The 11581-nt window shown below is 38.6% G+C and overlaps 1 protein-coding gene across 1 annotated transcript; it reads right to left on the bottom strand.

Moving 5' to 3' along the window:
• Positions 1 to 2352: 2352 nt before the first annotated feature.
• Positions 2353 to 11452, bottom strand: LOC102485458 (eukaryotic translation initiation factor 2 subunit 3-like; the record flags this gene model as incomplete). Its single annotated transcript, XM_006167170.3, has 4 exons — positions 2353 to 2741; positions 8419 to 8591; positions 9512 to 9681; positions 11308 to 11452. Coding segments are annotated over 4 exons (552 nt in total), but the record flags the coding sequence as incomplete, so codon positions are not given.
• Between the last annotated feature and the right edge of the window lie 129 nt (positions 11453 to 11581).

Genomic DNA, 11581 nt, shown 5'->3' with positions numbered 1-11581 from the left:
AAAAAAAAAAGAGAAGAGGATAGAGAAAGATAGCAAGTGAACAATAGAGGGGATGTTAGTGAGAAACAGATATGGTTTATTATCTGTTGAAGATGACGTGTATAGTATTCTCAACTGGACTGGTCTGGGAAGTATTTCATGATGGGTGAAGTCTTTTAACAAGCAAAATGAGAAATAGTGATTGACTGTTTTAAAAAATTATAATAATAATAATTATTGGGAAATGCATGGAAAAGACTTTGAATGATAAAGCGGGGAGATCGATGCCTCTGTATTGACTGACATGCATGGCATTCCCTTTTGAAAAAGCAATGGAAGTCAATGTAAAGTTATATGTAATCCAATGTAATATAAAGAAGATTATGATAATAATAAAAAAAAAAAAAAAGAAAAGTTCTTTTTCCTCTACAAAAGCACACACACACACACACTCACACACATCTTTGGAGGTAGCATTTGGGGAGTAAAGAGAGAGGAGAGCTTTCTGGGTCGGCTTAGAAATTCAGATGTCACAGCTAGACTGTCTTCATGCCTCATTTCTGTAGAGACTTACTATCATGACTATATGACTATCACAGAGTTGTACATAGCAATTGCTTACAAAAACGTAACTGGCTGTGGTGTGGAGAACAGACTGCAGCACAGAAACAGGGAGAAGCTAGGCTTGTCCCTGTGAGAACCCCTGTGGCTCTGACCAGGGTAGCGGCAGTGGAGCAGATGAGAACTGGTCAGATTTTGAAAATAGGCTGACAGTAGAAACAAGAGGATTTACATATGCAACACACTCTTATGTGAAACCTTATGTTACACATTCTGAATTGGGTCCATCTTTTGCTGAGAATCACTGCACTGACTTCGGCCTATGAAAATAACACCCACTGTTTTCATATCTGCATGTACTCATTACACTAAGCACCGTACCTTACAAATTTGTTGAAATTCACGTAGATCTTTGAGATTAATTACAACAGACTTCAACTTTCAGTTCTGACATGAGATAAACTACAGTAAGTTAGTCAATATTTTGGATCTTATTCCAGAACTCATGGTAGAAAGTGCTCGGAAAACACATGGGGACGTGTTGGATACAAAATTAATGTTTGATTTAGAACCTTGTTTTATTTAAATGTGTTCCTCATGCTACAGCACAACCCTTCAAAGTCAACCAAGTATATAACAGTAATATGCTTCCTCAAAATTTATAAACTTAAATAATGACCCATAACCACAGCTTCTAAACTTCTACAAGGTATCTTCAACATCCAGAAAGCACAAAAGACTGTGGAATCAAATCCCATCTCAATGCAGATTTAAGAAAAGCAAACTAAAGAGCACTATCAGACTACCAAAACTCACTAAGTTGCTACTTAATATATCCATACCTCTCAGCTCTCTAAACTTATTTCTTAACACGGGAGAGTTTTAAAAATTAACATCTGGGCTCCACCCAAGCCAATTAAATCAGAATCTCTGTGGGGTACTTATATTTTTCAAGTTTCTCAAGCCATTCTAATGTCAGTCACAAGTTGGGAATGACTGCTCTAACAGAATCTCTTAAGAAAAAACATAAATAAAATTTGAACTACAACATAGCACAGGAAAAGTACAGGGACATGGAGAATAAGTTAAAAATCCAAAGGACTCACCACTCTGTTTCCTAACATCTTTTACTTCTTGAAAGGTCCAATTATTACTACTACTGGTATCTACTTTACAACCACATCAATTAAACAGTTAAAAAAAAAACCCGCAAGGCTGAGAAAGATCTGTTCTACTTATCAGGACAACTGTTTCATATAATGTTTTTTTTTTCCAATGGAAGAAAACTGCCAAGTTTTAGGTGTAAACCAAGAAAGAAATAATCTTGGGACATCACAAGGAAAGGGTGGGAACTTCTGGCCCGGGTTTCCAGTGTTCCAGTTCAGAAAAAGAGTAAAGGGAAAGATTTAGCAGGTGGTATGGTGGTTAAGGTGCTGGACACTCCCACATGGCTGACCGCGGTTCAAGTCCTGGACCTGGTAGCTTGCGTTCTCACTTTCTCTCTCTCTCTCTGTCTCCCTCTGGTCAAATTAAAAAAAAAAAAAAATGAATAAATAAAATAAAATAATTATTTTAAAAAAAGAAAAAAAAAGAGTAAGGGGAGAGAAAGGTTTGTCTATGGAAATGAGCATTCATGCTCTAAGGGACAACTTCATTTGACCCTATTAATTTCCTTTCACTCAAAATTTCAAAGACAAAGCAACATAAAATATGGGGCCAAACAATGGGGAGCTGGTCATCAAGGAGAATGTGTGTCCTTAGGTTTTAACTAGTACAACAGCCCTCGGCCTGGAGCTACTGAAAGACAAATCATCAAAAAGAAGAAGAAAATCTTTATTTCAAACAGGTTTGGTGATAGGTGTGCTACAGTAAAGGCTGGATGTAGTAGTTTCATTTCAAACCTGCCCTGATGTTTAAGTTAGACATTTGGGAATGCTTATTATGCCAACTTTTACATTTATTATAGATTCTATTTTAGTATCAGAGATTAAATTTTCATCACCAAAAAATGAGAATAACCTTACAGCTACCTAAGGTATAGGCCGTGAAATTAATTTCCTTGTATTGCTCTGAAAATATACCCCTAGGTTAAGAGAAAATCCGACTCCATCCAAATGTATTATTTAACTGGGATTCTTCAGTCATCATCTACTGTTGGCTTGATAGTCACTCCTCTTCTTATTTGACCCCAACCAATTAAACTGCAAAACAAAAAGAAATCATGAATTTTACATCTACTTCATTATCATTAACACACAAGCATGTGATAGAACTGATTTTACTTGCCTATCTTCTATATTGAAATTTGTCCCAAAGACTGCCCCTCCAAAGAGTTGCTCCCATAAATACTGATCCTCTATCAAAATATACCTATTGGAATCTATTTCATAACCGTATCAATTGAATAGTTAAGAAAAAACAAAATAAGACAACTGTTTGATGTAAAAATACTCTCCAATGAGAGCAAACTGCTGGTTTTAGGTGTAAATCAATGCAGAAATAATCTCGGGACAGCACAGATTCTGTTTCAGAATCACCTAAGAGTCCACCTAAGGAACCACCATGCTGATGTACAACCTCTCTGTTTGTTTGGTTTTAAATAATTACTTTATTATTATTATTTGTTTTTAAAAATTTGACCAGAGAAAAGACAAAAGTGAGAAAGCAAGCTGCCAGGTCTAAGACTAGAACCATGGCCAGCCATGTGGGAGTCCAGAATCTTTAACCACCATGCCACCTACCAGCCAGTTTGTTTTTTTTAGAGGGAGATTTTTGCTATAGGGTGCATATGCTCATCAGAAAGAAAGAGACAGAAAGCAAGAAATCACCCCCCAGGGAAATGACCATGCCGCAATCCCTTCTTCTCCATCCTCCTCTCAGGATTTTGGGCAGGCGCGCGTGCACAAACACGTGCCCAGCGTGTGTTTAAAGTCACCAAGTTCGGGACTCAGACCACTGTCGACTATGTGGGTGGGAGTCCAGCGACATAACCATTACGCCATCTGCTGGTCCCAGTCTGACCATTTTTAAAAATTTCATTCTCTACCCATTTCTCCTTAAAAAATGCTTCCCTACCATTTGCAGCATCTCAACAGTGCACAATGCCTTTAGCATAACCTTCTCTGGTAAAGAAAAATAACAGAAGAATGAGAGGTAAACGCAGGCTTACGAGGTTACTCCTTATAGCAAAGGGACCTCTGCTCCCTCTTTCAATATCTGCCCTAATCAATGACCAGTCTGTACATGGCTATCTCAACTGTAGCTTCTAAACCAAAACTCTTCTAGACCACGATTCTAAAGAATGTTAAGGAGTGTTCAGATGCTCTCTTGTCTAAAAATTTTAACATATTTGCTAATTTTTAAAAAAGAATTATCTTTTAATTTATTCATTCATTCATTTATTTTAATTTGACCAGAGAAAGACAGAAAGGGAAAGTGAGAAAGCAAGTCACTAGGTTCAGGACTCGATCCATGGTTGGCAATGTGGGAGTGTCCAGTGTCTTAACCACCATGCCACCTGCTGGCGCCCATACTTGCTAGTTTTGAAGCAAAATGATAATAATATAATCAATCCATCCAGTTTTTAAAATCGTATTATTTAGACCTTTTCTAAAGAAATTTTAAAATTATTTTATCTAACTTTATTTATTTTAATTTGACCAGCGAGGAAGATAGCGAGAGAAAGAGGGAAAGTGAGAAAGCAAGCCACCAGGTCCAGGTCTTGAACCACAGTCAGTCATATGGGAGTCCAGCACCCTTAACCACCACACCACCTGCCAGGCCCTATTTAGGTCTATTTTTTAAATAATTATTCGATTTTTAACTTATTATTTTTCAATTCACGAGAGAGAGAGAGAGAGAGAGAGAGAGAAGGAAAGTGAGAACACAAACCCCCACATCTGGGATTCCAACCAGTGGTTGGCTATGTGGAAGTCTAATGCCTTTACCATCATGCCACCTGCTGGCCCCTATTTAGGCCTATTTTAAAATACACTGGATGTCTTTGACTTGACTAATAGGCACTGTATTATGCTGGGATAAAACCATATTGTATACTGTAAAGGATGTACCATGATTAAATTGAAAATTTTTTTTAAATAAATAAAATACGCTGGAAATCAGTATGTCTACAATCATTAAACAACACACAGCGTAATCATAACGAGAGGAAACCAGAACAGGTATAAAAGAGGTATAAATAACCACAAAGCAAATAATCCTTTATTTGCTTGAAAAATAACAAAAACCATAGTTTTTTAAAAAAATTGTTAATTTGGGGCCGGCAGGTGGCATGGTCAATAGAGGCGCTGGATTCCCACATGGCCAATCACAGTTCGAGTCCTAGATCTGGAGGCTTGCTTCCTCACTTTCTCTTCCTCTCTCTCATTCTGTCTGGTCAAGTTAAAAAAAATAATAATAATAAATTGAATTAAATAAATAAATCTTTAGAAAGAAAAAAGTTAATTTTTTTTAGTTTGCTATAGAGCATGGGCACTCACCAGAGACAGGCAGGAAGTGAGAAATCACTCCTTAGAGGGATGGCCATGCCACAATCCCCTCTCAGGATTCGATTTTTAAGCTGCTGGGTCCAGGCCTTGAACCACTGGCTGTGTGGGATCCAGTTGCCTTACCTTAGAAAGCATCTACTAGCCCTAAAGCTTTACTCTTTCTTAAATTACAGAGTAGTAATTCAGATCAACCTTCTGAACAATAAATGATGATAGACCATCATGTGGCACAATACCGGGAAAGCCTTAATAAAGGAGATAGGTAGTTGGGGGACCAGCAATTGGAGTAATGGCTATGTTGTTGGACTCCCATGTAGACGACCACGGTTTGAGTCCTGGACCCGGTGGCTTAAACTCACACTGGGCACATGTGCGTGCGAACCCAAGATCCTGAGAGGAGAATGGAGGAGAAGGGATTGCGGCGTGGCCATCCCCTCAGGGGATGATTTCTCATTTTCTGTCTCTATCTCTCTGGCAAACACAACCTAAAGGGAAAACCTCTAAAAAAAAAAAAAAAAGATAGGTAGTGATAAAAGAACAGAAAGCTAAGGATGATCTGAATAATTAGAAGAACAACCAGACACAAAATAGCCTAATGTAGAGTTTATACAAGATAATATGGGACTAGTTATATGGAATGTACTTCATCCTACTTGGAAGCCTACTTGGCTTCCAGGAAGATTCCAAATAGGAGAAAGCAGTGAGAAGAACCTAGAAATAATACTGAGTGCAGTATGATGAAAATGTTTTGGGAGACTCATTTTGACTGAACTAAGAAACAAAGGAATAGGCAAACTATGAGTCTTCCGCAGTAACCTGTAAGTGTGAAATGATAATGGTGTGGATGATGATGAGGTCACACAGAATAAGGGAAGGGGCAGACTCAAAAACCTGAGAAAGAGCCAAAAGAACCCAGAGCTAAAGCTGTGTTGCCTATCTCTGTCCACTCATAGGACCTAGAAGTAATAGTACCCTGGGAGCAACAAGCACTCCTGGTACTCAGATCTTCGTGACTAAATACCATTTTCCACTAAAAGGAAACAGGGTTCCTTATAGAAATGGCCAATTCTAAAACTGGAGCAGTGAAGGTACAAGATGAGTCTGAAACATCTTGGGCCAGAAAATAAGGTGGTATTAAAAAAAAAAAAAAGAAAGATAGTTTTATGTTGAAAGGATAGAGGAGTCAATTTAAGGGTCTTCACTGGCCAGATCTTGGAAAATTTGCACATTAAAATAAATGAAGACCCAGGCCCACACACAGCATGGTGGTTATGTCACTGGACTCGCGCAGGATCAACCATGGTTTGAGTCTCAGACCCTGTGGCTTCAAAATCACGCCAGGTGTGTGTGAGTGCATGCCTATGATCCTAGGAGGAGAAGGGATTGGGGTGTGGCCATTGCCCCCTGGGGGGTGACTTCTCACTTTCCCTCTCACTATCTCTGTCTGTCTTTCTGGTGAGCGCACGTATCCTATGGCAAAAACCTCTAAAAAATAAATAAGTAAATAAAATGAGGACAGTAATGGATCATAACCTATTCCACATTAAAACTAGATAGGCAAATAAATAACAGGTCATTCTCCCTGGGGGCTACTTTCTCACTTTCCCCTTCTTTGTCTGGCGAGAACACATACCCTATAGCAAATTAAAACAAAACAAAACCAACACTTAAATACAAAATATAAATTTTGGTATTTTATCGATGACACATGCCTGGTGTGAGTTTTTTTTTTTTTTTTTGAAAGATTTTTTCTATAGGGCGCATGCACTCACTGGTGAGACACAGAGACAGAAAGCAAGAAATCACCTACCCAGGAGGATAGCCACACCACAGTCCCTTTTCCTCCAGTCTTCTCTCAGGATTTTGGACACACATACATACGCACCCAGTATAAATTTAAGCCACCGGGTCCAGGACTTGAACCGCGGTCGACTACATGGGAGTTCAGCGACACAGCCATTACACTAACTGCTGTTGCCATCGATGTTAAATTTTGAAGTTATTATATCAGAGAATATCCTTGATTTAAGAAATATACACTAAAACATTAAGAGATGAAGCGGGGGTCTAGCAGGTGGCATGGTGGTTAACGGTACTGGACTCCCAACTCCCACATGGCTGATTGTGTTTCGAGTCCCAGACCTGGCAGCTTGCCTCTTCTCTTTCTCTCCCTCTCTCACTCTGTCCCTCTCTGGTCAAATAAAAAAATAAAGTAAAATAAAATAATACTTTAAAAAAGGGGGGGGGGAGAGATGAAGTAGGGACCAGCAGTTGGTGTAATGGTTATGTTCCTGGACTCCCATGAAGGCAACCTTGGTTCTAGTCCTGGACCTGGTGGCTTAAAACTCACACCAGGGGCATGCGCATGCCCAAAATTCTAAGAGGAGAATGGCGTGGCCATCCCCCCAGGGGGTGATTTCTCATTTTCTGTCTCTCTGTCTCTCTCTGGTGAGCATATGTGCCCTGTAGCAAAAATCTAAAAAAAACGAAACCAAAACCAAAAAAATATATTTAACTGGCTAGGGACCAGCAGATAGTATAGCGGTTATGTCACGGGACTCCCACAGTCAATCAAGTACCAGACCTGGTAGCTTGAAAATCAAGCTGGGCGTGTGTGTGTGTGTCCAAGACCCCAGGAGGAGAATGAAAGAGGAGGGATTGCAGTGTGGCCACACCCTGGAGGGGTGATTTCTCACTTTCTGTCTTTGTCTCTCTGGCGAGTGCATGCACCCTTATAGCAAACATCTCTTCTAAATTAAAAATATATATGTGTGCACGTACGTGTGGGAAAAGGGCATGTAGAAATTTTCTGTAAAATTCTTAAAATTTTCCTGTTTAAGTGTGAAATTATTTCGTAATCAGATATTTTAATAAGTCAGATAAGCCAGCCTATGGCATGGTAATTAAGGTGTTGGACTCGCACATGGCTAGCTATAGCCCATGTCCTGGACCTGGCAGCTTGAAAATCACGCCAGTCTCCTGTGCATGCATGTCCAAAAATCCTGAGAGGAGAATGGAGGAAATTGTGGGGTGGCCATCACCCTGGGGAGTGATCTCTCACTTTTCCTCTCTCTGTCTTTTCTCAGTGAGTGCATATACCCTATAGCAAAAACAAAAAAAGTCAAAGATGACAGACTTAGTCAACCTAAATCCATTGGTTTTTGTATACACTATATATAAGATAATACCAACTGTAATACCTGGACTAAAATATGAGAGCACAAATCAAGTTTTCAAAGTTACCTAAATAAACAGATGAGAGTTAAAGCCACAATAACTATTGCTTTCAAGAAGAGTATGCATGAATATACCACCAAGAACTTAAAGATACTGTCTTTTTTATGACAGTGATAAAGACTAATAAACTTACCGCCAGTGTTTCTCAACTCTTCGGCTAAGAGCGATTTTTTCTCCTACTTCTGTGCACACAGGATTAGTCAAAACAATTTTGCCCAAATCAGCCTTGACAGCACTAACTCTCCCTCCTGTTGAAAGGGATCCTATGTTCACCATAAGTACTTCATTCTTAGATAGCTTTTGCACCTAGGGAAATAAATTGGAGAAAAACAAGTCCCAAATCAATAAAATGCATGGCAATTTATTAAATACTTCTGGAAATAATACAATTGTAGATTAAAAAAAATTCTTCAGAAATTTTGCTGCATGTGCCATATGGCAAACAAAAACAAAAACAAACTAAAACCCAAAATACAAAAAAAAAAAAACCAATGCTGTAGTGAAATTTGCTGGGACAGGGCACAGGCATTTTTTAAAATGTTGAGAAATACCAACTTTCTCTCAGACAATGTATTACCAACTTATATTTTCTCCAAAAACACAGGACTGCTTATTTTCCTACATCCTTGCCAACACTAGGTGTCAGCAATTCTCCACCTTTGTCAACCTAATCAATATTAAAAAAAAAAAAAAAAAAAAAGCAAACTCATGGGTATTAGGAATATCATGTGTTTGTCATACGTGACGCAAATACTTTCCTTGGTTTCCTTTTCTTCTTCTTTTTTTTAACCTTAAACTGACTGTCATGTAGAAGGTCTTCCTTTTCAAAAAGCCAAATTTACCTTTTCCTTAATTCCATGTTAACTACATAAGAATCAAACTTAAAAACTTGTTTTAATTTTACTATCTGTCAGGCCAGCCAGTGGCCTGGTGGTTTAGGTAGCTGGATCCCACATAGCCAATAGTGTGGTTTGAGTCTCAAATGTGGCGGCTTGAAAAACGTTCTGGACACAGGTGCATGTGTGCCCCAAATCCCAAGAGAAAAATGGAGGGGAAGGGACTGCAGTGTGGCCCCCTCCCCAGGGATGATCTTTCTCTCTCCCTCCTCCCTCTGGAAAGCATGCATCCAATAGCAAAACTTAAAAAAAAAAAAAAAAAAAAAAGAAAAAAAACTAAAAATTAGTGTCTGTTACTTTTTTGGGAAACAAATTACAAAAAGCACTTGCCTTTGCTGCTTTCTTGTCTCCTTCAGTGCGTACACCTAGAAGACGTCTCAGCAAGAAGTAGGAGATTTCCAGTTCTGTAAAGATCTCAGGAAGTGCTCCAACTGCACCAAGTACCTGCCCCACCATTCTGTCAGCCCGGCACAAAGTGGGGTCAATTTTTGTTCCAACACCTATTGTAAAACAAGATGTATATAGTCCACCCTTTTATTTCCTAAAATATCTTTAAAGTGAATGATTTACACAAAGGCTTTCTCAAACACAGCATATATTTACACATCTTAATACATAACTTGTATTTCCACACTCACCTAACAGCTACCCAGACATAACAAAATACCTATTGCATCTGAAGAAACAGAATTGTAAACTCATGAGTTCATTAACCAATTGAGAACAAAAAGATTCCCTTGATTTAAGTTTTGAATTAAGGGCTAATAGAGATAATAACCTAACTCAAAATGAATTAGAATGTCCTTAATGAAGGTTAAAAAAAAAATACAAAATTCATAATGAGTAGTTTGCATAATATTTGCATGTCATTTCTCTCTAAAAGGCAGTCCAAAAACATAGCTTAAAGACTTCATATATGACTCCTGAGATCTATTTCAAAATATTTTATCTGTGGGGGCCAGCAAGTGGCATGGTGGTTAGAGGTGATAGATTCCCATATGGCTGACTGCAGTTTGAGTCCTGGGCCTGGCGGCTTGCTTTCTCGCTTTTCCTTTCTTTCTGTCTATCTCTAGTCAGATTAAAAACAAAACAAAACCAAAAAACCCACAAATTGAATTAATTAAATAAGTAGCCCTTAAAAAACTTTTTATCTGTGTTATCTTTGAGGAAAGAGAGAAAACTACATACATAGATGAAACAGGATTGGTAAAATATTGGGGCCAGCGGGTAGCACAGTAGTTAAAAGTACTGTACTTCCACATGATCACCTGTGGTTCGAGTCTATCACCTTGAATTCTCACTGAATTTTGCCTTTTTCTGAATATCTGATAATACAGTAAGTTGTAAAGAACTAGAAAATCCTTTAATTAATTCAGTACTTTGTACACAATGGAAGCATCTTCGTTTATGACCACTTCAGTGTTAAAATCATCTGACATTCAAATGACATTGAAAGTAACTTACCATTTGCAAAACATATCTAAGAAGCAACTATTCTCTACCTTAAAAACTGTTCAGGGACCACCAGTTAGTGTAATGGCTATGTCGCTGGACTCCCATGTAGTCGACTGCAGTTTGCGTCCCGGACCCGGTGGCTTAAAACTCACGCCAGGCGCATGTGCATGCATGCCAAGATCCCAAGAGGAGAATGGAGGAGAAGGGATTGCGGCGTGGCCATCCCCCCTGGGGGGTGATTTCTCGCTTTCTGTCTCTGTCTGGTGAGCGGACGTGCCCTATGGCAAAAACCTCTCTAAAAAAGACAAACAAACAAACAAACAACTGTACAGACCCCTCCCCAATCCCCCCCCTAAAAAGGTATCTTAAATGCTAGGTCATAGAACTTATTCTGCTATTACCAAGAAGGAGTTACTCTATTTACTAAACCAGCATGTATTCTTTGTATTTAAAAATAAGTTTTACAAACACATAAAACCATCTATTATAACCTAAAACCAACAGCTTACCCATGTGAATGTTTTCCCACTCTATTCATCTATTAAAATAAATCAACTTAAAATCTAGAACATTTATCTTTTTGCATAATCCATTTCTCATGCAAGTATACCAGAAATATCCACAAAATGTGTCAGCCCGGCACAAAGTGGGGTCAATTTTTGTTCCAACACCAATAAGTCCCCCTGGAGCAGCATACTGAAGATCATTATGTTCCGCAAAAAGTGATACAATTTTGGAAAAGATTGGCTTACACATGAGTTTTCCTTCACTATCTTTGGAAACAATACCAGGTCTGACTTCAATCTCCTGGCCCACCTATAAACATAAAATTAGTAATAGAAATTACTGCAAAAAATACAACTTTCATTTACCTATCAAAAGTTCTAACAGAAAGACCACAAAACTAAAAAGGCAGTCCTTGGGACCAGCAGGTGGCGTGGTGGT

The sequence above is a fragment of the Tupaia chinensis genome, unplaced genomic scaffold (genome assembly GCF_000334495.1).
Source record: "Tupaia chinensis unplaced genomic scaffold, TupChi_1.0 Scaffold144569_1, whole genome shotgun sequence".
Classification (NCBI taxonomy): Eukaryota; Metazoa; Chordata; class Mammalia; order Scandentia; family Tupaiidae; genus Tupaia; species Tupaia belangeri.
Note: the sequence above shows the minus strand (reverse complement) of the source record. Positions and strands in the feature narration are given on the sequence as shown.